General features: G+C 54.2%; 1 protein-coding gene across 2 annotated transcripts; it reads left to right on the top strand.

Moving 5' to 3' along the window:
• Nucleotides 1-318: 318 nt before the first annotated feature.
• On the top strand, nucleotides 319-21,935 carry SMTNL2 (smoothelin like 2). 2 transcript variants are annotated; one of them, XM_040243703.1, is made up of 8 exons: nucleotides 320-790; nucleotides 8,618-8,708; nucleotides 9,225-9,461; nucleotides 10,104-10,179; nucleotides 11,091-11,270; nucleotides 12,275-12,392; nucleotides 12,681-12,832; nucleotides 20,989-21,935. In XM_040243703.1, exons 1-8 carry the CDS (start codon nucleotides 401-403, stop codon nucleotides 21,113-21,115), a joined length of 1,371 nt encoding a protein of 456 aa, XP_040099637.1. In that variant the 5' UTR covers nucleotides 320-400; the 3' UTR covers nucleotides 21,116-21,935. The 2 variants fall into 2 exon arrangements, with proteins under 2 accessions (XP_040099638.1, XP_040099637.1); XM_040243704.1 differs by lacking the exon at nucleotides 9,225-9,461 and having other exon boundaries at nucleotides 319-790.
• The last annotated feature ends 6,059 nt before the right edge of the window (nucleotides 21,936-27,994 follow it).

Raw genomic sequence — 27,994 nt, forward strand, 5'->3', positions numbered from 1 at the left:
GGTTGGGGGTCTGGAAATTATTGCTGAGGTCAGGTCTCTTTGAGCAGAGTGTGGGCGTGTGTGTGTGTGTGTGTGTGTGGCTCAGGGAGGGGGGTCGGGTGGGGATGTCTCCACTCCCAGTAGGACTTGCCCCCAGGACCTCCCTCACCTCGAGGCATCCCGCGGGACACCGGGGCGGGGGCGGTCTCCGGAGCCGCTGACCACGCCCCTGAGGGCCCGCCCTCGCGTGGCGCCCAGTCCCGGGGCTCACTGGGCTCGCCCCGCCTTCCGCCCGCCCCTCCCACCGCCCCTCCTGATGAACCCAGCCGAGGGTGGCCAGTTGCGGTCCGGAGCTGCGGAGCTCGACTATTCTCTCCGGGTCAGGCCCGATCTCCCCGACAAACAAGCGCCAGGCCCGGCCATGGAGCCGGCCCCCGACGCCGAGGAGGCGCGCACAGTGCGCGAGGCGCTGGGCCGCTACGAGGCGGCGCTGGAGGGCGCGGTGCGCGCGCTTCACGAGGACATGCAGGGGTTGCAGCGCGGTGTGGAGCAGCGCGTGGCCGAGGCGCTGCGCCTGGCGGGGCCGCTGGCGCGCACCGTGGCCGAGCTGCAGCGCGACAACCAGCGGCTGCAGACGCAGCTCGAACGCTTGACGCGCCAGGTGGAGTCTCTGGGCTTGACGACCGGGCTGGCGCCCGCTCCCGACACGCCCAGCCCTCCGCCCGCGCCCGGCGTCCCAAACCGCGCGCCGCGTCTGGGCACCGCGCGGTTCGCCAGCCACGCCACCTTCTCGCTGTCCGGCCGCAGCCAGGTGAGCCTAGGGGAGCGCGGGCGCCTGTTCGCGTGCGCCGGGGGAGAGGTGCTCCGCGGCCCCTGCCGCCCCTAGGTCCCTAGTGCGTGCGCCTGCCGCTGCGACCCAGTCGTGGGGGTCCGGCTACGGTCGGGGAAACCACCGGCTTAGGCTGCCCGCCACACCTGTCTCGGACCCCCTCCCTTCTTTGCAGCCAGGTCCCATTTTCCCCCAGCTCTGTCCCGCTGTCTCCACTGTCCTTTGGCACTCGGGCGCTATAACACCAACCCTGGCCTGGCCAAAGTGTTGGAATGGTCAGCAACACCTCCCACCCTCTACTTCCCCACCTCCGTTGACTCGCCCCTGTGATGCCACTTCACTGAGGCCTGACGGCTCGAGTTATTGATTAACCCAGGTGGAGAACTCCAGCGCGGTGTGAGTGTTGGGGGCAGGACGCAGTCTGTTGGGGCGCAACCGGGCACAGCCCTTGGGAACTCACCGGAGGCGGGGAATCCTTCCGTGATGGGAGAGACAGGGTTGGGGTAGAAGCCAGGGGAACCAGTCCTGAGCAGTCTAGATTTCTGGGGTCAGTGACTGGCCAGCGACCCACACTGTGGGGGGGGCGGGGCAGAGGCCGGTGTGGACGAGTCACTGCGGGCCTCCTGGAGTGGCTCGTCAGAATGTTCTCTGGTGTGCACAGTGGCTCTTGGGTGGGATTTTCCACCCTGCCCCGGCATGTGCTCCAGGGTTAGGTTTCCAGGGTCTGGGTAGTTTGCACCTGCCGTCCCCCTCAGTTCAGTCCATCACTCATTCAGATCTCTTGTGCCGGCTGGGCTGCACCTCAAGGGGCTGGAAGCGGAGGGGGAGGTTATCAGATTAACCTTTGCTCCTAGAGGTCCCAGCCTGGATGGGAGATGGCCCCACATGGAGCAGTCCCAGCAGTGCTGGCAGCCAGAGCGGGTGTTCTCATCTTAGGAGTGTCTCATCCGAGCGGGTTTTGTGCTGGGAGCCTAGGTCCTGCTGCTGCAGGGAGTGGTGTGTGAGGCTGTACCGACCACCTCAGAGAGGCTCAGAGGACTCAGTGGCCAGAGGGGAGCCTGGTGGGGCGTGAGAGGAGAGGGGCGAGTTGAGAAGGCCCCCAGATGATGGGCCAGGGAGTTGGGCTTTGTCCTGGGGGGTGGGGTGAGAGGTTCTTAAACATGCTGGTGTCAGAGCCCCGGAGTATACCAATGTCAAGGAACATGTGCGTGCGTGCGTGCTAAGTCACTTCAGTCGTGTCCAACTCTTTGCAACCCTAGGGACCATAGCCTGCCAGGCTCCTCTGTCCATGGGATTCTCCTGGCAAAAATACTGGAGAAGGTTGCCATGACCTCCTCCAGGGGACCTTCCTGACCCAGGGATGAAACCGGTGTCTCTTAAGTCTCCTGCACTGGCGGGCAGGCTCTTTCCCCCTAGCGCCACTTGGGAAGCTCATCTAGAAATATGGATACGCTTAATTCTGTCCTTTGAGCATGACCACTACTTGGCCAAGATATAATATCATCACTGTGAGATCACACGCACCTAATAAACTGTGTCATCGACTGTTTCTGAGCTTTTATTTTAACATACATTTGCTACTTGTCTACTCACAGAAGCAGCTGTCTAAGGTTTAAAAAAATACTCTGAGTCATGTATGCATATGTACATGAATTCACACACATATGTAGAAGTGTCTCCAGTCTTCTATTTTAAGTGGGAATTGGCCTTCAGTCACATGGGGCTTCCCTGGTGTCTCAAATGGTAAAGAATCTACCTACAATGTAGGGGAGACCTGGATTCAATCCCTGGGTCAGGAAAATCCCCTGGAGAACAGAATGGTAACCCACTCCAATATTCTTACCTGGAGAATCTTATAAAGGAGGCTGGCGGGCTACAGCCCATGGGGTGGCAAAGAGCAGCTAACACTTTCACTTTCATGTGCGGTGAGCTAGTCCTCTTGGCTGTTGGGTGGTGGTGAGGGGCACTGGCCGGGGAAGGAATAGGCTCCTTGTATCCAGCAAGCTCCCTCATGGATGGATGGGGGTTGGAGGGCAGTTGCAGGCAGGGTAACTTAAATGCGATGGTCCAAGGAGAGGACAGCCAAGGGTGGGTGGAGGGAGCATCGGGACTGCCTTGCAGTGCTGTCTTGGAGGTGGAGTCATCAGGGTGAGACGGTCTTTGGATGTGAGCAGGGAGGCAGGGAGCACAGCCCTGCTGGGGGACTCCTGGGTCACAGATCTGTGGAGTGGCCAGTGCCCTTTGGGTTGTCCTGAGGGTGAGGGACATCCTGGTGAAGCTGATCCAGAGCAGGTGGAGTCACAGGTCTGGTCGAGGCCAGAGGTGAGGAAGACAGCAGGGCAGAGCTGGCGGGTGAAGCCCTAGAATGGGCGGGGTCTTCAGGGGAGCAGAGGGAGAAGGTGAGGCTGGAGCCCTCCGCGGAGGTCAAGGAGCTGCCAGGGAGCGCGGAGGTCCCGGAGAGCCCATACTTAGAATTGGAGAGAAGCGGGGGCGCCTTCTGGAAGAAGGGGTTGGGGGTCATCAGGGATGCCACAGCCTCTTGGAACCTCTTGGGGGATTAGGATGGAGACACAGTTGGGGAGCAGGTTCTGGGCTTCAGAAAAGCCTGGAGTGGGTGGGGCAGCGGGCAGAGTTCAGCACTGTGGGTGGAGGATGGTCGAGGTCTCCCATTGGGTCAGAGGCTCTCTGGGTCCCAGGCAGCTTCCCCCTGCCCCAAGGCACCGGCCTCCACTTCTCTTGCGGCTCACCTCTCAGGAGCACCCACCCAGACTCTGAGCCAATTTCGGGCAGGGAGGGGCGCTGTGTGGAGTCATCCACACATTGTCGCCCTCCAGCTGTGACCAGCAGCTTGTGATCAGGCGCTTGGTCATGAACAGGGAATCTGGTCTCTAGGGCGAGACTGGAAAGAGTCATAACTGGGTGCCAGGGCTGTCTGGCCTCTCAAACTTATGTGTGAGTGTGTGTGTGTGGCTGGATGGGGGAGTCTAGGTGTGAGGGTCTTATCCACACATGAGAGCCAGTGGTGGCAGTGGTCAGGCAGTGTGGAGGCTGGGCTGTCCACTGCCCCTCTGTGATAAGCAATGAGATTTAGAGACCCTCAGTTGAGACCCTTTCACTTCCTGCTCTTTCAAAGTGGGAACCGCCAGGGTTGGAGGAGGATTGAATTCAGCATGTACATATGCTCTGAACTCAAAGCAGAGTTGATTTAGTAATCCACTTGTGAGTGCACAAACCTTGACCTTGCTAGGTAGTGAGCAGCCAGGGAGGCTCAGGGAGGAGGGAGAGGGCAGGGCAGTAGGGTGGGAGTAATCAGGGAGGACTCCCTGTAGGAGGCCCGAGACCCTGCAGCAAACAGGAGCTGCTTCGGGCTCATTTGCTGTGAGGCCGTGGGGACATCTCTCAGCTGAACCCCAGGTCCCTTGTATCTCAGGAGGACCGGCCCAGCCCTGTATGGGCCCTGAACCGAGCCGGCTGAGTAGTTCTGACAGTGACATCCGCCCAGTGGGTTCATAAGAGTGTCCACGGAGCTACAGTTGTGATCTGGCCAGTGGAGGGAGCTCGCTAGGGGCAGCAAATGTCCTCAGCTGAGCTGGAGCTGCCTGGTCCCCATGTCAGAGGCGGTGGAGCCCCTCCCAAGTGGCTGCCAGGAGCAGAGATCGGACGTGAAAGAAACCAGGCTTGCCTTATCTGCCTTCCTTTCCCAGACACACTGTGTGATAAGAGAGTTAAATGCTTGGGGGAGAAGTTTGAATTGAGTCTTTAAAACCGGTGGTGTGAGTGAGGAGGAGGAGGAGGAGGCTGGGGCAGCCTTGTTAGGGGCTCAGGATGGGGGTTGTGCTGATTGTGCTGACATGCGCCCCGTCCACACGCACAAGCCGGCGTGGAGTCAGGCAGCCCCAAGGATGCCTGAACTATTATTCCTGCCCTCTCAACAGTGTTTAAAAACTTCCCCAGGAAGAGTGTCTCTGACTTACCTCCCCTCCCCCCACCCCCACCTCCCTGCCTTCTGCCTCTCTCCCTAACATTCCTGGGCCTGGACTCCCTGACCAGGAGCCTCCCCCTTCTTCAGACAAAGCCCAGGTCTTGGGGCTGTGACAGTTGTCTCCCGTTTGGTCCCCGGGGCCCTCCGGTGACTTGCCTTCTACCCTGGCCTCAGCATGCAGAGGGCCCCCCTCCCCAGTCCCTTCTCTGTGGCTGAAGCAGCCTGCCCCCACCAAATGAAGACCACTACAGGGGTGTGCTGGGGGCCTGTGGCTGGACTTGGGGACTCAGATCCCACTGGGGCAGTTACCCCACCCTTCCCCTCATCAGTGAGACAGCTGGGGCCTGATTGCACAAATTTGTCTCGAGTGGTCCTTCCTGCTCCTGGAAAGCACGAGCGCTTTGTGGACAGAGCCCGGGGTTGGGGTAGGAGACCCCAACCTTGACTCTGCTGCTGCCTTTAGTCATGGGGTGAGGTTAGGGGTGACCCCGACCCCCAAGCTTCTGTGACAATGAGTTGGAGGGTGGCCTCTGAGGAGCCCCTTGGTCTGAGGTGTGGGCTGAGCCCTTTCCTTGCATGAACAGTGGTTTCTGTCTCAGGCATGGAGGAGTGAGGGGCAGGGGGAGCCTGGGAGTCTGGCCTCCCAGCGTGAGTCAGTCCAGCCCCTTTCCTCTTGCTTTGCTGGAGACCCCTTGATGGGAATTCAGAGCCTGCCTCCTATCTGGTGGTGGTGTCTGGTCTCCTGGGCCATCACGGGGAGCACGGGGCCTGCATCATGCAGGAGCAGGTGTCTGTGGGGCCCCACAGAGAGACCCACATTCCTGAGAAGATGGTTTCATCATCAGCTGGGCCCTCCAGGCTCCTGCCTAGACCTGCAGAACCTGTGGGACCAGGGTAGGGTGTGTGTGGGGGGGACAGGGAGCCCCCAGAGCTGTGCACCTTGCTGACAGGTGGGGCTGGAGTTCGGGAGGGACTGGCTGTCTCCCCTCCGTCTGTTGAGTTGGCTTCAGGTTAGGCTCTAGGGGTGCCCCCTACCCTGAGGGGCCAGGAGAGGCCCCCTCTTCTCCACTGTCTACGAGTGGTTGGGGACCCTCTCTCTCCATCCTTCTGCATCGGAAGTTGGAGGGGGCCTCCTCCTCTCCAAACCCAGGCTCAATCCTATGCTCTTCCACTTCCCCAGGGTCCCCAGCCCACAGAGGGTCCCATCACCCTGCTAGAGTCTTTCTCTCAGCCTCTAAGTATCGTTCCCCTCTTCCGCCTGGGTGAGCCCTTCCAACCCCTTTCCCCGCGCCCACCCCGCCACGGTTGCAGTTCCTGTGTCTCCATCTCAACCCGAGGCTGTCTCCTGCCTTCACCTCCACCTCTGATTCAGCTCCTAAACTGTCACCCAGCACCTCTTTTTGGGTTAACCCCAATGGACCCTTTTAGATCTTGCCTTGACCTTCTTTTCCTTGACCTGAGGCCACCTTGGGAGCCGCTGACGCGCCAGCCTTCTTGTTATACTTCCACTTGCCTCTTAGTGTTCTTTCAGTTTTCTTCCTCCTCCCTCTGGCTGCTGCTCCTTATTCTCCTCTGCAGATGCCTCCTCTGCCCCCGAACATGGTGCCCATCCCAGGCCTCTTCAGCCCCGAGCCAGCTCTTCTGCTGGGCTCTGGACGTGAGACCCCTGCTTCTCTATTGTTTGTCCATCCTCCCTCTGAAACTTCAGACTCAAATATCCAGCTACTTCCTGACCTCAACTCCCTGATGCCTCAGGGGCTCCTTACACTCACGTCCCAAATCGAAGTCCTTCTTTTCCCACCAGTCCCCGCTTCTCCCTCCGTAGTCACATTCCCCAGGCCCAAAGCCCAGGCTTAGAAGATGTGAGACTCCCCCCAACCTCCACATCCACTTACTCTCCCCAAACCGCTGAGTCCTTTTTGTCCTCCACTCTTTTGCTGCCCCATCTCTGCTTCCCAGATCCCCACCTGAGACTAGGGAGGTGACTGGCCATCTGGTCACCCATTTCCATGCCACTGTCTCATTGGTCTCTGAAGGATGTTTCTAAAACAGAGCTGACGGCCTTCGGTTCTTTCTTGTCCAAGGAGTCAAGTCGAAGCTCTCCAGGATGGCCCCTTGAGCTGCTTAGTGCCTCCCCACCCACCAGATCAGAACACTTTGTGCCTTGATGTCTATGTGCGATGTCTGTCGTTCCACTCCTGGTCCACCTGGCTTACTCTCGCCAGGCTCAGCCACCCCTGCTTCCCTGACCCGCTGGGCTGGATGAAGTCTGTCCTAGGCACACACCTTCGTGCTGGATTGACGTCATCTGCCCACAGTCCTGGCTCCCACACCACACTGATCCCCTCATGGCAGGGTGGATACCTCTTGTACTCATTACAGTCATAGCTGAGCCACTGGGGCCCAGGGAGGGGCCGTTGTCATCTGGGAACCTGGTAGACAAGGGGGCCAATCTGGCGGTGTCTAAGAAGAGTTATGGCCAACCTCTCAAGCCACTCATCGTGGACTCTGAGTAGAGCCCCTGATCAGGGTCTGCCTCTCTGTCCCTCTCCTGCCAGGCAGACCCCATCAGGCTCACAGATACTCTGTACTCTCCAACCTCCCTCCATGTAAGAAGGGCAGGGCCAAGGCTGAAGAGAACATCTATCCTGACCACGAATCTTAGTTGTTTCTTACTGGGTAACCTTGGACAGTGCATGTCCTTTTTCTGAGCCCTTGGGTCCCATCTGTAAAATGGGTGTGCTAGCATCTACCTGGGACAACAGAAGAAAAGTGGTATAAGTGGCATGCACGAGCAAAGGGCCTGATGGCCTGGCAGGCGCCAAAATGATGGAGGTTTGCGTAGCCTACCCCACCATCTCCAGTAGGGAGACTGACCCAGAGGGGGCACAACCATCTGACCTGGGTCACCTGGCTCTTGGTCTTGGCTCTCTTTCTCCGCATGACACCCCCAACTGCTGCAAGCCAGAGGGAATGGAGGGGTCGATGGAACCAATAAGGCCTCTGTACTCTGGACATCCAGGCAAATCTTGTGACCCTGCAGCCAATGAAAAGACCTCAGCATGAGGGCTTCAGGGCCGATTGTTGGCCCAGAAGGACCTTACTTAGGTCACTGGGTTTGGGCTCCTGACACGGCCCCAGGCCAGGTTCTCCTGACCCCAGTCATCTGGTCCAGCCTGGGCAAAGAGTTGGGTGCCTTGCGTATTCCTTCAGACTCCCAGCCTCTTTTTTTTTTCTTTAAGATGTGTTTATTTTTGGCTGTGCTGGGTCTTGGTTGCTACGCACAGGCTTTCTCCAGTTGTGGCGAGCAGGGGCTGCTCTCTAGTTGCTATGTGTGGGCTTCTCATTGCAATGGTTTCTCTTGTTGCAGCAGGCTCTGGGGGCTTCAGCAGTTATGGCTCATGGGCTCCAGAGCACGGGCTGAGTACTTGTGGTGTAATGGGTTTAGCTGCTCCATGGCACGTGGGATCTCCCCTGACCTGGGATTGAACCCATGTCCTGTATTGGCAGATGGATTCTTTACCACTGAGCCACCAAGGAGGCCCTGGAACTCCCAGTCAGGACCTTTACTCTAGCATTTTGATGGTCTGGGATGAGCCCGGTGGAGGCTTTTGCCTCCAGGATCCTGGGGGCTCAGTTGGTGACGCTGAGTCCATGTCAGCTTCTTATATGATAGGGGCCCATCACTGAACACCCTCCCTACCCCAGAACTGTCTCTCTCAAAATGTTTGTCCTGCCAGAATCAGGGAAGGTCTCTGGCAATGATTTTGGGGGAGGGGCAGCTGGCCCCAGCTGACTGGGTCTTGGCGGGGTTTGTCTCTTTATAGAGCGTGGACCACCATGACGAGGCCAGTGAGTTGGAGATGAGAAGGACCTCAAACTCATGCATCATCGAGAACGGGCACCAGCCCGGGGCAGGTAGGGGCTGACGGCAGAGGAGGGCAAGCTGGGTAGCTTCAGGGTCAGGGCTTCGGCCATGCCTCTGTGCCAGGCCAGCTCTTGCCTGGGACAGAGGACTTGCGCCTAAACCCCAATGGGTGGAGAGGCTGACAGGAGAGCAGCCTCATTCAGGGTGAAGTAGAGCTTTGTAAACACAGGGGAAAAAATGAGAGCTCTTGAAAGGTGGTGAGCTTCCTCACTTCTGGAGGAAAGCAAGCAGGGGCTGAGGAATCATCTAACTGCTGAACTGGGTAGAAAGAGAGGCAACTATTTATTGAGCTGTCCATTTAGTAAACAGGCAGTTTATTGAAAGTTGCAGCAGATGCCAGCTCTGGTTGGAGCGGCAGGGAGAGGTCAGGGAGACTGGAGTGATTGGGGAGACCTTCCTGGAGGAGGTGGGAAGAGGGTTCAGAGACTAAAGTCCTCCAGGGAGGGTCTGAAGCCCCTGTGGATGCCACAGCTGACGGCTCCACCCCTGCTGGTCACGTGTTCCAGATCCAGGTGATGGACCCCCCGAGACCACTCAAACCATCCCAGGACCAGAGCCCCCCAAGCCTCGCCCTGTGAGCCTCTCCTTGCGGCTGCCTCACCAGCCAGTCACAGCCGTCACGCGAGTCTCCGAGAGATTCTCTGGGGAGACCTCAGCCATGTCTCCGACATCTGCCACCATCCTGGGGGCTCTCAGCTCGAGCCCCAGCGAGGCTACCACCCCCTGGACTCCCAGTCCCAGTGGTAGGAGCAGGAGGGGATGCATGGCCTCAGCGTGGGAGGGAGGGCAGGGGCTGGGGTGGGGTGGGGGTGTTGGCCAAGCCCCAGCCTCCCCAGCCTGTCGCCGTGACCCCTTTCCCTAGTTCGTCGGCTCCATCATATGGGGCCCCTCCTTCCTGACTCCTCCGCTAGAGATGCTGTGAAGTAGCATCAACCCTGTAGGACACCACCGTGGTTTTTCCTACAGGTCAAGGCTGTGACTGGAAGGCGGCCTCTCACCCTGCACACTTTGGTGTGGCCCCTGGGGCCTGGAGTCAGGCCTCAGTGGCAAGTCCTGGGGTTGGGCTGTGTAGGTTTCCAGAATGAAGACTCGGGATCAAAGTGTTTATGGGCCGCAGCCCAAGAGGCCCTGGGCTCTGTACTCTCAAAAGCAGGAGGGAACACTGTAAAAGGCCTCTTTTATGTTACTGCTCTATGTCCCCAGCATCGTTTGTCCTCAACTGCTGGCTGAGGCAGGGCCAGCTTAGCCCAGGGATCCCGCCCATGCCCTGGAGTGACGCTGGGTAAAGGGCACAGGGCCAGGTCAGCGGAAGGGAGGCAGGCAGTGGTGCCCCCCACACCCTGAGGCCAGGGTTTGTTATTTATCTCTCTTGCCTTGTCCCTCAGAGAAGAATTCTTCCCTCCCACGGTCTCTGTCCAGCTCTGGCTTCGGAGCAATGACGGCCAGCAGGAGCAATGACAGGTGAGTCTGAGTCAGGGCCCCAGTCCCCGGTGGGGAGGGGTCGTCCCTCCCCAGGAAGCGTCTGGGCTTTGCCTTGGACCCAGGCTGCCTGGGCCCCTGCAGGGAGCTCCCTGTGCTGACCTCCAGGGAAATAATGCAGTGAGGCTAGGAGGTAGAGGGTTTTATGGCCGCAGACTGGTTTCACTTAGGATCCTTGAAAGCAAGTCTGTGCACAGACGGGAGGGGTGTCTCAGTCCACCCAGGAAGATGGAGCGTGGGACCATCTCCTGCTTTCTATTCATCCATCCTGGGTGGGCCCCTCCTCTCCAGCCTGGTGCTTCCTGTCCCTGGCCAAGGAGGTCCCTGGAGGGACTGACCCCCAGGCTGGGGCAGGTCTGCCGCCTCCTGGCCTACAGTGGTCCCCAGGCTCCCCCAGGCCCACTGGATTGTGATCAGAGCTGGGGGCGGGGCTGGCTTGACCTCCCCCACCCCCCACCTCCTTTTAATAATGAAAGGAGGATTGTGACTTTCTGGCGAAATGTTCTGGGGGAGACAAAGGGGAGCTTTTCAGTGGTGGCATAGAGGGGGCCTGGTCCTGGGAGTGGCTCTGGGTTCACCTCCCACAAGGAGGATGCCCCCCAACCCCAGGCACTGACACCTGCCAAGGGGTAATTACTCCCAGAGAGGGGGGCCCACGGCCTGTCTGGCCTGCCTCAGAGAACAGTTCAGCTCAGAAAACCTGCAGAACCGGTTGGGGACTAGAGCCAGTGATGTTTCCTTTCTCCCTGGAGCCCGGTTGCTGCCTCATTTCACACTCAGTGGGGCAGGGGACCTGGGGTGGGAGACGGCGGAGGAGGGGGGGGCCCTCCGGTGAGCTAGCAGTGGGCGGGTCTGTGTTCCTGACTCAGTGGTTCTCTCCCTCCCTGACTCAGCCCTCCGCTGGTGACGCCACCCCAGTCACCGCCATCCCCGCAGCCGCCAGCCACGACTCAGGCCCATCGGCCAGGGGAGCGTCGCCGGGAGTTGGTGAGGTCACAGACTCTGCCCCGCACCTCGGGAGCACAGGCCCGGAAGGCGTTGTTTGAGAAATGGGAGCAGGATACAGCCGGCAAGTACGGATGCTCTCCAGATCAGTCAGGCCCCAGAGGAGGCCAGGACTCAGACCAGGGTCAGGCAGGCACGGCACAGCAAAGCTGGCCCTTTCTGTTCCCCAATATATGACCTCTTGGGCAAAACACAAGGTCAGGGCCAACGACGGGGTGGGGTGGCCCTGAGGGGTAGGCAGCCCCAATGGAGGGAGGAGAGGAGGGGGCAGATGGGCCAGGCAAGGCCTGGTGAGAGCCCAGCCCCTCTCCCTGCATTTCAGAGGGGCCTCTGGCCACCCTCTCACCCACATTCCTCACCCAACTGGAGAAGTTGGTTTCAGGGCGTGACAGGGGAGACCAGAGGGCAGTCCCTGGGGTTCCCAGTAGGAGCTGGGAGGTGACGCAACGAGACCCAAGGGCCCGCCAGCCCCTTCTCACACCCCAACCCCACCCCCTTAGAGATCGAGTCCAACTTTGCAAATTTATCCAGCCTTCCTTCCTCTGGTGATACTAACGCCTACTGCTTGAATGGTAGGCCCAGGCCTGTGTGATGATAACCGCACCCCAAGTCCCAGCTCCCAAGGCTCTGTCTCTAGTGAGGGGGACAGACCCAGGAAGTGTCCCACTGACCCTGACAACCTGATCTTGGCCATCAAGGAGTGTCCATAGGACCCAGAGGAGAAAACTATCCGTCTGGGCTAGGAAAGAGCCATCAAGGAGGGCAGCCCAAGAAGGAGCCTCAGAGGAGGGTGGGATGAAGGGAAGTGGAGCGGATGCTCCAGGCAGAGGGGAGGAGCACGGGCCGGTGGGCTCAGGCCCTCTGCCCCCAGACTACCAGTGTGGTGAGTAAAAGCTGGTCCGTCAGACCCCATCGAGGCAGGCTGTGCTCTGGGATCCATGGCTCCTGCCTGGACGAGGGTGTGGGGTCGGGAGGGTGCGTGCTATCTGAGTGAGCAGGTGGAGCATGGTCTCCGAGGAGATGGCAGCTGAGGGGCAGCCCGCCACCCAGCAGGCCTGCCCTCTGTCCGCAGGGGGAAAGGCGAGACCCGGGCGAAGCTGAAGCGCTCGCAGAGCTTCGGCGTGGCCAGCGCCAGCAGCATCAAGCAGATCCTGCTCGAGTGGTGCCGCAGCAAAACGCTCGGCTACCAGGTGAGCCCAGCTGGGCCACTGGGACCCCGACCAGAGGCTGGAGTGGGCATCGCCCCCGGCTGTCGTTCCAGGAACCCCAGGCTGGGACGGAGGGGTAGGAGCTAGAGAAACCATGCCCTTCCGATGGGTCCCCAGCTGGGAGTCCAGCAAGCACGGGCACTTGTTACTGAGCTGGGTGGATGGTTGCCTGGGGAGTGGCTGGGAGGACCTCTGAGTCGGGTTGGGTGGGGGAGCTGAGGCCGGCACTGTACGCCCTCTCCACCTCATCCCCTTGCCTTGGCCTCACAGCACGTGGACCTGCAGAACTTCTCCTCCAGCTGGAGCGATGGGATGGCCTTCTGCGCCCTAGTGCACTCCTTCTTCCCTGACGCCTTTGACTACAACGCACTGAGCCCCACACAGCGGCGGCAGAACTTCGAGCTGGCCTTCACAATGGCCGAGTGAGTCTGGGGGGTTGGAAGGCGTGGTTGCTTTGGAAGCCCCAGCTGCTAAACAGCAGGAAATTGAGTAATATCTGCCTGGGGAACATTTCAGACTTCTCCAGTGGGTCCATTTTGCTCCCCAAATGTGATCAAAAGCGTTGATTATAAAATTGCCTACCTTCTTAAGACGTGCTCATAGAGAGAAGAGGGGCTTCCCTGGTGGCTGAGACGGTAAAGAATCTGGCTGTAGTACAGGATATCTGGGTTTGATCCCTGGGTCAGGAGGATCCCCTGGAGAAGGGAATGACAGCCCACTTCAGTATTCTTGCCTGGAGAATTCCATGGACAGAGGAGCGTGGTAGGCTACAGTCCATGGGGTTGCAAAAGAGTTGGACACGACTGAGGGACTTTCACATAGGGAGAGGAGGGGGTGAGGGGTGATTCTGGTGTCGGGAGGTGCTGGGGAGCTTGGGATTTGGCTCTAGGTTGAAGGCTACCCCAGGGCGTCAGGAGAGTGGCAAAGAGGGGTGTACCAGTCAGGGCTCTGGTGGGGGTTGGGCGGGGGTGCGTTCAAATTGAGTAGGCAAGAGAGTTTAACAAAGGGATTCCTTGTAAATGAGTGGGCTGGAGTGAGGGAAGGAGCCAGGTGTCCTGCGATACCCTCGGGCTGGGGAGAGCAGCTCTACGCAGAGGGCTGGCTAGCAGAGCCGTGCTTTGGGGCAGTGGGTGGGTGCGACAAGCTCACAATGACCGGGCAGGAAGGGTTAGGGAATAAATACCCTGCCTGCCCCCTCCTCCTGCCCTCACCCCAGGGCCTCCTGTGCATTGAACACAGAGGCAGAGGGTGGGGGAGCTGCTACCGCAGTTCATCGAGTCCCCCACCCCGATCCAGGGCAGGCACCGGGGTAGAGATGAGGGTATTGAGGGCTGCCTGATGCTGGGAATTAAGGGGTGGAGGGTTGGAGGGCAGTAAGGCCTCCCCGGAGCCCGAGTTTCCTGGAGGGAACATTTATCGTTCTCTCCTACCCGCCCTCCTTTGTGCCTGGTGGGGTGAGCCTCTGCCATCCGGGTGTGCCTGGCCCCTTCCGTGTCTTGTCTGCAGCCCTGGTGCCTGTGTCCAGGAGGTGCCCTCCCTACTGCCTTGCCTGCCCCCATCAGCCTGTTCCAGCCCCCACGCCCTGGCCCTGAGCCTGGCTGGAGAAGGAGTTGCAGCTCACAGGTCACATCCCGGAGCCCAGTACCGAGGGTCTCGCCCTGGGGGACAGATCGGAGAACCTGAGTCTGATCGCTTGGCCCCCGGTGTTGCCCCGTTGGGTTGTCCCAGATGACGTTCGTGGCTCCTCGGTCCCCTTGGGGTCACAAGAACCCCTTGTATACTTTGAAAGTCATTCCTTTCTTGGCTGCTTGGGATTTGCTGTCATCCTAATTGCAGAAACAGCTCTGGACGGAGTGTGTTACACAACTGAGTCCAGACGATGCTGAAGGAAAGCCAAGTGTAACAGCTCCATGTTGGGAAGGGGGCGTCTCCCCAGGAGGAGATCCAGCTGTTTGCAAGCCTAGAAAGGGTGGCTGTCAAAACAGCACATGGTCAGAGGGTGCAGGGCCTGGAGCTCTGATGTGGGCACCCCAAGTCCCACCCATGCAGAGTAAGGCTACCCTTGGCTGACCCGTCAAGTTCAGGGGGCCAGGCCATGCCAGCTCATGTCCTGGCTGCCTTGGTCACCCTAAGCCCTGGACCAGGCTGGGCTTGTGCAGGAAAGGGGGGGCCCTGGGATGGTGGCCGTACACCCCAGCTTGCAGGGAATACAGCTTCCCTTGGCAGCCGGAGCCAGAGAGATTCGTGGCTCAGCACGAGGTTTGAGCTCACAGTGCCTGCAGACTCCAACCAGATGTTTTTTCTATTTTCAAATCAGGGGCGGGAGTGGGGGAAGCCTGCTCCAGGTTTTGCCTCTCTCCTACCCAGAGCAAACAACGAGGTAAAAATTGGCCTTGCCTCCCTGTGGCCTGAGCCTGCTCCCGGCTGGCTGGGGAGGGGAGGATGGTCTGTGGGCCCCTGAGATGAGTTCTTGCTTTTCTGCTGACTCGAGAGGTATGGGAGGGGCAACTACAGCAGGCCTGAGCTTCCTCCCCCCATGAGTCATCTGGGATATCACCTCCCAGGTACCTGGGGGAGCAAGCTGGGGGGTGGGCCTGCCTGCCCGAGGCCTCCTGGGAGGATGGCAGTTTGGCTCACATAGTTTCCTGGACAATAAGTTGGTTAGAATAGCTGGAAAGGGGGACTTCCCTGGTGGTCCAGAGGTTAAGAAATCCACCTGCCGGTGTTGGGAACGGGGGTTCAATCCCTGGTCGGGGAAGCTTCCACATTCTGTGGAGCAGCTAAGCCTGTGGGCAGAACTACTGAGCCTGCACCCTAGAGCCCACAAGCCAGAGCTGCTGAAGCCCGCGGGCTGTAACAACTTTAACGACTGAAGCTCGGGCGCCTAGAGCCCGTGCTCCGCAGCAAGAGAAGCCACACAGTGGGAAGCCTGTGCACCACAGCTAGAGAGTAGCCCCCTCTCACCGCAGCTAGAGAAAGCCCGCACAGCAGTGAAGACCCAGCACAGCCATAAATAAATATTTTTTTAAGCTGAGAAAAATAAACTAAAAAAATAATAATGATACAAAAGAAAAAAGCTGAAAAGAAAACAACAGGGAGACCTCCAGGAGAATACTGATTATCAGCATCTTAACAGACACTGGGGTTAGACAGCAAAAGCCTAGCAGACCCACAGGGCTATGAGAAGCCATCGGAGACCACAGGGGCAGCAGGACGGACCTGGGACAGGCAGTCTGCGGCGGCACTGGGGAGCAACCGGAGGAGGGAAAGCGGCAGGGTCAGGGCTCCCTGACATCAGGAAGGAGATGTTTCCAGACCCTTCAGTGAGCAAGGGGTCTTAAAAGCACACACCTCTAGAACCTGGGGAGTGAGAGGGGTTTGTGTGCCCCTCTCCCAATAATTTGCCTCCCCGGAGATTCTGGGGGCCTAATCTGTGTGAGTGATGTGGTGCTGACAGCTCAGTGAGCTCCCCTTATTGGACAGGTGCTCAGGGCTTGGAAAGCGGGAGGACCGGCCCATAGTATGGGTGTGTGACCCTCCGCGCTCTTCTCCCCATATCTCCAGGCTTTGTGCAAGCCCGGCCCGGGCCCTGTGCCTGAAGCTCCCCCTTGCCCTGCGGAGAATGTGTCCTGCTCTCAGGTTACGGCCCAGCTGAGGAGCTTCCAGGCTATTTGTAGTGCCCATGTGTCTGAAAAACCAGATAGGGGCTGTAGTCAAGCCCTGGTATCCCAGGCTGCATTTAGAAAAGGCTTAAACAAATAAAAATAGCCCCTCACACACCTCCTCCATTTCCCTGACAGCCCTGTAGGTACTGAAGATCACAATAGAAAGTAATAGGAGAAAACCCTCTGACCCTTTCTTAACCCCAAACAAAGTGCGGCTGAGTAAATCCATCTAAAATTGGTAGTAGGTAGAGGGTAACTCTGGTTCTTGCTGTGCAGTGACATTTGAAATGATCTGTACTTTCTCCTTGGGACTATTATTCCATGCTGCTCCAACTGTTTAAAACAAGCTTGTATTATTTTCACAAAAGCAGTCATGTTTTCACTTAAAAGGCAATCAGGGCCCCTAATATTTTGAGACTGTAATGTTTTTATAAAAGTCATTGCACATCACCGTTTTCCTTTGCTCACATCGCATCCCAAGGAGCTATGTCCACAGCTAGAATAGGAATCTTGTCGTTACTGTCATGGCTGGTGGGGTGGGGACAAAATAGATGTGGCTCAGTCCCCTGGTTCTTTGCTGGGGAAGCCAGCATCTTGCCCATGGCTTCCTGTCTGGGGGGGTAGAGGGTGATGCCAGGTTCAGACCTTAGCGCCCATCCTGAGGGCCACCCCTGGGCAGGGGCAGGGATGTCCTTACTGGGAGACCCAGCGCAGCCTCTAGAATGAAGCACAGATTGGACAAAACTCAGAACATGCCAGCGATTCTGGGTGCTCTTCCGTGAAAAGAGATAGAGAGAAACCAGAACCACCAGCTCAGGGCAGAGGTCCCAGGTACCCACTGTGGGCACAATGAAGGAAGCAGACATGTTTAGTTGTAGGGAAAGATGTGGATATTAAGATTTTCTCCTGGGACTTTGCTGGTGATCCAGTGGCTAAGAGTCCATCTTCCAACGTGGGGACATGGTTTTGATCCCTATTTGGGGAACTGGAATCCTATGCGCCATAGGGCAAGTAAGCGTAGTGCTGCAACTGGAGAAAGCCCATGAGCTGCAGTGAAGACCCAGAGCAACCAAAAAAAAGAAAAAAGATTTTCTTCCAACATGCAAAAGGCTGTTCTGTGGGGAAAAAAGTTAGACTGAGAATAGCCTTGTGGGGACAATAGGTAGAAAGGACTTAGAGGCAAAATAGCATAAGAAATGCTAGGAGGAACTTCCTCGTGGTCAGAGCCTGCCATGGTCAGAGCAGGGTGATTGGTACCATCCTTGAAGGAAGTTAGGGCCCCTTCCCTGGACCTGGAGGTGAGCACAGCCTAGGCAGGGCCTCCACCAGGGGGTTGGTGTTTGGAGGATGGGATTTCAGTTCTCTTCCAAGGTTGAGGTTTAGGGTTTGAATGGTACTCACATTCCCTGGAGGGACTGACTACTGAGGTCACTACTGTCAGAGGTGATAACCTGGGCACACACTTGGCATCCTCTGACTGCAGCCCTGGGAGGGAGGGGGAGAGAGAGAATCTCTCCTTGTGCTGCAGGTGAGGAAAAGGCTTCAGATGCTACCTGATAGTTCAGGGAGTTGGACTCAGGTTGAAGGCCTCCCCAGGAACTCAGATTTTCAACAAAGCACCTTTGCATGCACACTCTTGTCAGAGCGCCAACCCCTTTGACACTGAGCCCCACCCTGGCCCATCCTGGAGAGCAAGGGTGCCCGCTCATCGGTCCAGAAGCACTCGCCACCCCATCAACCCATCAGATTTTTTTACTAGCTGCTCACTCCAGACCCAGGGGGAGGCAGCAGTGGGATCCAGAACAAGTATCTCTGTTTCACCCTGATGTTTGGTTTCTGATCTGAGGCCTGGTATCAGGCCAGCACCAAAGAATGGCCCGTGCTGATATTGCACAGCTTGTCTTGGAGCAAGCAAGCTGGGGAGCCGGTAGGGACTGGTAGAAAGCTCTCGGGGTACTGGCCGTGAACAAGTCCACCTGGAAGGGGAGTGGCAGTGGGAAGCTGATTTCTACCCTGCCTCTAGGAATTGGCACAGAAGGGTGGAGCAACGAGCAGAGCCAAGAGCTGAACCCAGCTCTTTAGAGTTCCAGTTCGGGCCACTTTCCCCTGATGACCCGCTCTGATGTTTAGAGAGAACCATGATGATACAAACAGCAACAGTGATCACCACTCAGTTACTGAACTGTCCATGCCAGACGCCACTCGAACTGCTTTGCATGATTCGCTCATTAATCCCTCCCACCACCCTGTGAAGTGGCTGTTATTCCAGATGGGGAAACTGAGGCCCCAAGAAGTTGTGTTCTGCTCAAATCATGTAGCTGGAAGGATGCAGCTGGAGTGTGAGTGCTGACACTCATATCAGTTCAGTTCAGTCACTCCATCGTGTCTGACTCTTTGGGACCCCCATGGACTGCAGCATGCCAGGCTTCCCTGTCCTTCACCAACTCCCAGAGCTTATTCAAACTCTTGCCCATAGAGTCCGTGATGCCATCCAACCATCTCATCCTTTGTCATCCCCTTCTCCCGCCTTCAATCTTTCCCAGCATCAGGATCTTTTCTAATGAGTCAGTTCTTCAAATCAGATGGCCAAAGTATTGGAGTTTCAGCTTCAGCAACAGTCTTTCCAATGAATATTCAGGACTGATTTCCTTTAGGATTGACTGGTTGGATCTCCTTGCAGTCCAAGAGACTCTCAAGAGTCTTCTCCAACTCACAGTTCAAAAGCATCAATTCTTCAGCGCTCAGCTTCCTTTATGGTCCATCTCTCATATCCATACATAATTACTGGAAAAACCATAGCTTTGACTAGACAGACCTTTGTTGGCAAAGTAATGTCTCTGCTTTTTAACATGCTGTCTCGATTGACCATAGCTTTTCTTCCAAGGGACAAGCGTCTTTTAATTTCATAGCTGCAGTCACCATCTGCAGTGATTTTGGAGCCCTGAAAAATAGTCTGTCACTGTTTCCCCATCTATTTGTCATGAAGTGATGGGACCAGATGCCGTGATCTTAGTTTTCTGAATGCTGAGTTTTAAGCCAACATTTTCACCCTCCTCTTTCACTTTCATCAAGGCTCTTTTGTTCTTCGCTTTCTGCCATACAGGTGGTGTCATCAGCATATCTGAGGTTATTAATAGTTCTCCCAGCAATCTTGATTCCAGCTTGTGCTTCATCCAGCCCCTCGTATATGGGGGCAAAAAGACCAGGGACCCTGGAACAAGAGGGCACACAGTTGCTGAAGGAAGGACACTGCTGACTGGACCAAGTGCAGTTCCTTTTAGGCCTTCTGGGTCTGGCCCCTCTGGTGCAGGGTGGGAAAGGGGCTCTGCTGGGCATCACAGAGGACCCTTGCCATTACTCCTGGGTGCATGCTCATCCCCACGAGACCCTGAAGCCCGTACCTTCAGTTCCCACTCTCAGCTGGGAACAGTGGAGGGAACAGCTTTTTTTCCAGCCCAGTGAAAGGCCCATTTCCACATTCTTCTACCCCAGTGGGCCAGAAGTTAAATCAGTATTTCCCAGAGCATGAGGCCTAGGGCAGAGTTGAGGGAGGCTCTCAAGATGATTTTTAGCAATTTTTAAACCTTTGAGTTGTCGTGACCCTTGTGTTGTATGCATGCTTAGTCGTGTCTGACTCTTTGCGACCCCATGGACTGTAGCCCACCAGGCTCCTCTGTCCATGGGATTTTCCAGGCAAGAGTACTGGAGTGGGTTGCCACTTCCTCCTCCAGGGGACCTTCCAGACTCAGGGACCCGCATCTCCTGTATTGGCAGGTGGATTCTTTACCACTGAGCCACCTGGGAAGCCCCTTAGTGGCTCATGACCAGCATTTAAAAAATTGAAAAAAAAAGTGGGGAGTGAAATAAAGATAAAATCTAGAGAAAATATGAATAGTAGAAAGGGTCAATATTTTTGTGAAACTTTATTTCTGCATACAGGTATGTGTATGCTGAATCATGAAAGATCTCTAACTATGGGTTATGGTTAAAAAAAAAGGTTAAAGACTGTTTTAGGAGGCATATGGGTAGATTTATTTTTTACCTGATTCATTTTACATTTATTTTCATAGTCTGTGCTGATTCTCCTTACACTGCTGATACACATTGGATTTTTTTAGTGAAATTTAATTTCAGAGCTAGATGTTTTGATTCATATAAATTTGACTAAATTAGTAAAAACTGAAATTTTTTTAGCAGAACTTAATATTTAGTGAAACCTGAAAGGGAAATTGAATTTCATTGAAAATTTAAAGGAAGTCTAGTTGGGTTTCCCCGGTGGCTCAGATGGTAAAGAATCTGCCTGCAATGCAGGAGATCCCAGTTCAGTCCCTGGGTTGGGAAGATCCCCTGGAGAAGGGAATGGCAACCCACTCCAATATTCTTGCCAGGAGAATCCCATGGACAGAGGAGCCTGGTGGGCTACAGTCCATGAGGTCGAAAAGAGTTGGACACGACTGAGTGACTTTCACTCACTCACTAGTTAACTAAAGGGCTTCTCTGGTAGCTCAGTGGTAAAGAATCCACCTGCCAGTGCAGGAGATGCGGGTTTAATCCCTGGTTTGGGAAGATGCCCTGGAGAAGGAAATGGCAAGCCACTCCAGTATTCTTGCCTGGAGAATCCCATGGACTCAGGAGCCTGGCGGGCTGCAGTCGATGGGGTCACAGAGCTGGGCAGGACTGAGAGACTGGAAGACAACAGTCAAGTCAGAACATGAGCTGAAGGGTGCTTCCTCCATGTGGGAGTTCCGGAAGCATTGCATTAGAGAGAGTGACTGCACCAACTCTGGTGGGGTGGAGTGAATTCCCTACTGGGGGGCACTCAGGAGCCTCCAGCTCTGGGCTGAGCTGTGTTCCCCAGCAGTGATGCTGGCTGGTGGCTGGGGCTGACTTCTAATGGGGCTTCTGTGTTTCAGGAACCTGGCCAACTGTGAGCGCCTCATTGAGGTGGAGGACATGATGGTGATGGGCCGCAAGCCAGACCCCATGTGCGTCTTCACCTATGTCCAGTCTCTGTACAACCACCTGCGTCGCTTTGAGTGAAGCCCCTTGGGGCTGGAAAGCCAGCCCCCAGAGAAGACGGTGAGGCCGCCGGTGTCCCCGAGTCAGGAGGCCCCCCCTTGAGCAGAGCTGCATACTGGTATGAGAGCGCTGTTTGTGCCGAGTGACCGCGCCCCCCACCTGCCCGGCTTCATTACTGATGGAAAGTACCACTGAACTGCGCTCCGACTCATTACAGCCAAGGGCTCCGAGGAAAAGGAAGTATTACTGGAGAGAGAGAGAAAAATTGGTGCTAAGTAATTCTCTTCCTTAAAAAAAAAAAATGCTTGTCTGTAGATTCCGGAAGCCTGAACCACAGTGTTCCTTCTACTGAACTGGATCCATTGGCTTTACAACGTTGCCTTGATTACAAAGTGTTTTTTTGTTTTTTTTTTTTATCAGAATAGCCAGAGTTTTCTACTTCCCCCCACTATTGTAGGTTCCTTTCCTCCCTTGCTCTGGGCCCCTGCCAGGAAACAGAGAGACGTATAAGCTTGACAAGGATGACTAAAGTCTTGGGAAGAAACGGTTAATCACTCCAGGGTCCTGAGCAGCAGATGACCTACACGTCACCTCGGCTCTCTGGGGAGAGGGGAAGGCTCTTGCCTGGTCCTATCCTTCCCAAGAGGGCCCCACAAGTGTTTGGCTAAGAATAGGCTCTTGGGAAGTTAACACTTTTAGGGAAGGACAGGCCCTTGGTGCTGTGAGGTGGTTTTATTCACAGCTTTTTTTTTTTTTTAGGGGATTTGCTGCAGATATTTATAAAAAGTAACTCCATCTGTACCATTGACTGTTTGTACATAAAATGATGTGTCTCACCTTGCTTGGGATTTTTTATTTCATCTGGGAATAAGAACTTTCACATACATGCCAAAAGAAAATCTACTTAAATCTGCACCCCCCCCCGCCCCCGCTTAATTGTTTCTGTACCAAAATCACCAGCCAGAAAGTTGAAAATCACATTTGCTTTTTTTGCATTTGCCTGTTGGTCACCCGTCTCCATATCATCGAAGGAGCGTGGCCAGAAAGTACCCCCCCTTGCAGTTCTGTGTCCTGGAAGTTGACTGACAGATCCATGATCAGCAGTGGGGTGGTCCCACACATGGGGGAGTCCAATGAAGGGCACTGGTTTATTTTCACAGCTGTTTGTAAAAAAAAAAAAAAAACTGTTAGGTTTTTAGTAAGACATCTTTAGATTCTATAAAGCCACAGACATTAGCTTTATTCAAGAAGCATTTTCTAACTGGGTTGGATTTTAGCCATGAGCTTGGAGAATTTCCCTGTAAGGAGCTAGTATGTGTCTCCAGCTTATACAGAAGGTTCAAACCACCAGTATCGGGGTGCCTTCTCAGAGTCACCTGTGGTCCCCTGTGTTGGGGGTCAGAGCTCTTTGAGGGTGTCAAGAGGAACATGATAGAGCTTGCCAGCTGGGTGATAAATAGTCTCAGCAGATTTGTTTGTTCAGAGCTGCCCCACTCAATCACTCAGTTGTGTCTGACTCTTTGCAACCCCATGGACTGTAGCCCAGCAGGCTCTTCTGTCCATAGCATGGATTTTCCAGGCAAGAATACTGGAGTCGGTAGCCATTGCTTTCTCCAGGGGATCTTCCCAACCCAGGGTTTGAACCTGGGTCTCCTGCATCGCAGGTGGATTCTTTACCATCTGAGCGGCCAGGGGAGCCCCTGTTTGTTTGTTCAGACTGAAGGCTTATTCCATCCTCTGAGTTCTCCGTCAGTGGGAACCACCCCCTGTCCAGCTCCAAAAGGTGAGCCCTATTATTAGCAAAGACACTGTGCCTGGTCTTTTTTCATACTGAAGCTTAGGGTTTCAAACCTAAAGCCAATCTGGGATCACAGGGGCTCTATAAAAAGCATGCCTATACCATACGGAGTCCTTGCACATGTTAAATGGAACCCTCCTGATCTACAGACATGGCCTTGCACCTCTGCACATAAAGCAGAGCAGATCCTGCTGGAGAAAGGAAGAATGCCTCTTAAACTGAGCAATGGTGTTTCTCACGTCTCACATTCAGTCATAGAGACTAGGTGTTTTTAAAGTGGGTTCTGTGATGTTCTTGTCTGTGGTTTGCGGGGAGGGGCAAATGAGGGCTCATAAGCTTTAAGGGGTTTTAAACTTGATTACCTCCAAGACAAAGCCTGAGGATTCCCAGGGAGGATGGAAGGGGATGGTGGCTGGGAGCGGGGGATGAAGGGGCATGCAAGCAGGCCACACAATCTCAAGACATTTGGAAAACCATCGTTTTGCATCAGGGTTACACGGAAAATTCCCATTTGTGAAATTGGATTTCAAATCACCTTCTGCCATGATACAAATGGTTTCACATGTTTTTTTCCCCCTATCTCTCCTGAGAGAATTATTTCTCAGAGCTGCCTGTGAGATTCTTTTGCTTTTCCAGATAGATCCCTTCACCTGGATTTTGTTAAAACTTATTAAGTCTGAACCAAATTGGCTTGTGTGCATTCCCCTGAAGGGGATGTGTCACCAGAGCCAAGACGGGTTTTAGCTTTTCTGACAGCTGATGGAGGTGTTTTTTTTTTTTTCCCAAGGCAAGTGAGAGCTTTATAAGCACTTTCTGAACATGATCCTACACAGGCTGGTTAGAGGAGAACGTTCAGGCCAGGTGTTCAGGGGAACAGTCTGTGAAGGCCAGTGAATTTCGCAAATGTGTTCAGTGACTAAGTTCTCAGCTTTCCTGACTGCACTGGTCAGCACTCTGTCACTGGAGGAAGCACGCACATAGAGGCTGCTTTCTGCCATCCCAGGCCTGTGTGACTCCAGACAATGGGATGATGGTTTAGTCGCTCAGTCGTGTCCGGACCCTTGCGACCTCATGGACTGTAGCCCGCCAGGCTCCTCTGTCTGTGGGATTCTCCTCCCGGGCAAGAATACTGGAGTGAGTTGCCAATTCCTTCTCTAGGGGATCTTCCTGACCCAGGTGTTGAACTGGGGTCTCCTGCGTTGCAGGCAGATGCTTTGCCAAGCGAGCTACCAGGGAAGCCCCAGACAGTGGGATGGCAGACTAGCTGTGTTGAGTGAGTTGGTCAGTTTTAGGCAGAACATTGAGCCACCCAGCAGAACCAGCTCTGGACTGGGTTTCTCCAACTGATGACTGGTGACCAGCTCATTCTGATGAATGGATCACACCGGTTGAGATGGACGTGTTTCCCCTTTGCTCCGCTCCCTGAGCCATGCTTTCACACCCACACGTCATCCCCTTCAGCTAAATGATGAATGTTCTCAGGAGGGTTATTACCCATCTTCTCTCTCTCTCTTTTAAGATTTGGTTTGGGCTTGCTTTTAGAGCCTTTGATCTCTTATCACTTGGTTCTTGGACTTGATTTGACATCAAGCAGCCCTCATCGTCCTTAGAGCACATTAAACGTGCCTGGGCCTGCCCCTTCCCTAGAAAGCACCAAACAACAACAAAAAACACACCTGGGAAGGATGGGGCCAAGAACGCTGTGCTCCCTGGGGTACCCAGGCAGCCCTGGTGGGAGGGAGACTGTGCAACCTGATGCGATAAAGAACTGATGGAGGCCTGGAATCAGCAGGGGCCTCGATATGGATGGTGACACCCCAGAGATGCCAAACAATGTTTGGGTCCAACTTGACTCTCTACCTGGGTCCCTTGAGTTGATCCAATGGTGTCACGTAGGCAAGGGGCAAAATCTATATTTTTCACAAGCCAAATTTTTCATCACTCACAGTTACAAGTGTCCTTTGTGTGTTTTGTATCTCAGTTTGGCATGTGTGTTATTGGACCCCTCTTCCTGACATCCATGACCTTACCCATACTCACAGGTCCCCCCCACTGTGCTAGCTGTTTCTTCCCAGTCTCCACCATGACCTCCTTTCCCTCTGTCCATTACTCCCCTGTGCTGTGTCTTATACCCTGTGCCCCATGTTCTATATCAAGGGCTCATAACCCAGGACCGGCATGGGCTTTGGGAGTCTAGATGTCCAAATTGAATGTTTTCCCTTCTTTTTCCCTCTAAAACAGGCTCCTTCTCCTGTATTTATTCAAATATAGCAAACAGCAGCATGATCACTCCCCACTGTCCATGCCAGGGAACTGAAAGCCACCTTGTCCCTGAGCACTGTGGACCGACTGCCCAAGCGATTCTCCTACTTCCTTTCACATATTGTAAACCAGGCATTTGCAAAACTCTCACTAGTGGAGCCCCATGATTTCTACCCAAGTGTCTTGAAGCATCAGAGCTATTAGTTTTCCCCAAGGGTTTATTTTGCTAATCCTCAAATTTACAGAAAACTTGAAAAAAAGAGTTCAATGAACATTGTTTTCCTTTGCTTTTTAAACATTCTGCCTTGTTTGTGGTCTGTCTCCATTTTTCTGAGCCATTTGGAAGTAAGATACAGACATCATGACACTCAGCCCTAAGTGCTTTAGCGAATGTCTCCCTAGAGTAAGGGCATTCTCCTACATGAGCACGATAATGCTAGCACACCTGAAAAATGGAACATTTACTCATCTAATCTACACTCGACATTCAAATTTCCCTAACTGTTTCCACATGCCTTTTGTGGCTGTTAAAAATTCTTGAAAATCCAGGATCCAGTGAAAGTTCATACCCTGTATTTGGTGGTTATGTCTCTTCAATTGCTTTTCATCTAAAACAGTCCCTCCACTTTTTGTTTACTGTCAATTTTTCACTCAACTCTTTTTTTATTGGAGTATAATTGCTTTACAATGTTGTGTTAGCTCTGCGGCACAACAAAGTGAATCAGCTATCCACGTACATATACCCTCTCCTTCTTGAGCCTCTCTGCCAAACCACCACCGCCCTAGGGCTTCTCGGGTTCAGTGGTAAAGAACCTGCCTGACAATGCAGGAGACGCAAGAGATGCGAGTTCAATCCCGGAGTCAGAAAGATCTCCTGGAGGAAGAAATGACAACCCACTCCAGTATTCTTGCCTGGAACACTCCATGGACAAAGGAGCCTGGCGGGCTGCAGTCCATGGGGTCGCAAAGAGTCAGACATGACTAAGCACGCACGCACACCATCCCACCCTTCTAACTCTTTTGAAGAGCCCAGGCCCGTTGCCTCTTTCCCCACTCTGCTGGTGTTTGTTTTCTCCCAAGTAGATTCAGGTGAAGAATGTTTGGCACAAATACAGCCCAGGTGGTGGATATTTCTATAGCCCCATGTCAGAAGCACATGCTGTGGTTTGCCTGCTCTTGGCTATGGGAAGGTTGATGCTGTGGGGAAGGGCATTCACCAGACGTTTCCATTGTCCTCTCTCCCTCTAAAACTAGTTAGAAATCTGTGGGTGATGCTTTTGAGGTCATGTGAGTATCCTGCTTTGCAATGCCTTGAGAATCTTAAGATTGTATGTTGAGATTATCAACTGATGATCTTTGCCTGACTCTGTGATTATACTGGGAGCTGAAAAGCGTGTATGTTTTTTTTCAATTATAGTTGATTTGGGCTTTCCTGATGGCGCAGTGGCAAAGAAACCACCTGCAATGCAGGAGACCCAGGTTTGATCCCTAGGTCGGGAAGATCCTCTGGAGAAGGGAATGGCTACACACTCCAGTATTCTTGCTGGAGAATTCCATAGACGGAAGAGCCTGGCGGGCTACAGTCCATGGGGTCGCAAAGAGTTGGACACGACTTAGTGACTGAACAATAATAAGGAAATTCATAGCTGACACAACTGAGTGACTAACACTTTCTTATGACGAAGGTTCTGTATCTTTAAATTTGTATTTTATTTTAAAAACGTTTAAATGTTATGTTTTTAATACAGTTTTGAAAGGTTACTTTCCATTTACAGTTATTATAAAATATTGGCCGTATTCCCTGTATTATACAGTACCACTTACTGTGTACCTAATAATTTGTACTCTTACTCCCCTACCGCTGTATTGCCCCTCCTCCCTTCCGTCTCCCCACGGGTAACCACTAGTTTGTTCTCTATATCTGTGAGTCTGCTGCTTTTTTGTTATATTCACTAGTTGGTTGTGTCTTTTAGATTCCACATGTAAGTGATATCATACAGTATTTCTCTTTTTCTGACTTATTTAGCATAACACCCTCCAAATCCACCCATGTTACAGCAGATGGCAAAATTTTGTTCTTTTTATGGCTGAGTGGTATTCCATTGTATATGGAGACCGCATATTCTTGACCCATTTATCTGTTGATGGACATTTAGGTGGCTTCCCTATCTTGGCTATTGTAAATAGTGCTGCTATGAACGGGGGCTTCCCTGATGGTTCGGTGGTAAAGAACCTGCTTGCCAAGCAGGAGATGTGGGTCTGGTCCCTGGGTCGGGAGGTTCCCCTGGAGAAGGAAATGGCAACCCACTCTAGTATTCTTGCCCAGGAAATCCCATAGGCAGAGGAGCCTGGCAGGCTACAGTCCATGGGGTCGCAAAAGAGTAGGATACAACTTAGCAACTAAACAATTTTCAACAACAACTGCTATGAACATTGGGGTTCTGTATTCTTGACCCCAATTTCCTCCATCCACTCTGCACAGTAACCTTACATAACGCATATCTCTTGTCACTTAGATTAGAACAATTACCTCCTAGAACTAGCTTCCAGGCCTCCATTCTTGGCCTTTTACAACCCATTTTCTACCCTCGGCCACCAGAGTGACCTTCCAGGGCAAGCATGATCGTATCACCTCCTCCACTGAATGGATTCCCAACAACCTGAAGATAAACAGTTCCTTACCAGGGTATTGAAGACCACCAACCTGGCTCCAGCACTCATCGTTACCCTTGTCCCCAACTTGTCCCTTCAGCCTGTTCACCTGACTCTCTCCTACTACTTGCTCAGAGCTGTCTCAACCTCACTTCCTCCGGGAGGCCCACACTGACAGTTCTGTCCAC

Source organism: Oryx dammah, unplaced genomic scaffold, assembly GCF_014754425.2.
Source record: "Oryx dammah isolate SB20612 unplaced genomic scaffold, SCBI_Odam_1.1 HiC_scaffold_8, whole genome shotgun sequence".
Classification (NCBI taxonomy): Eukaryota; Metazoa; Chordata; class Mammalia; order Artiodactyla; family Bovidae; genus Oryx; species Oryx dammah.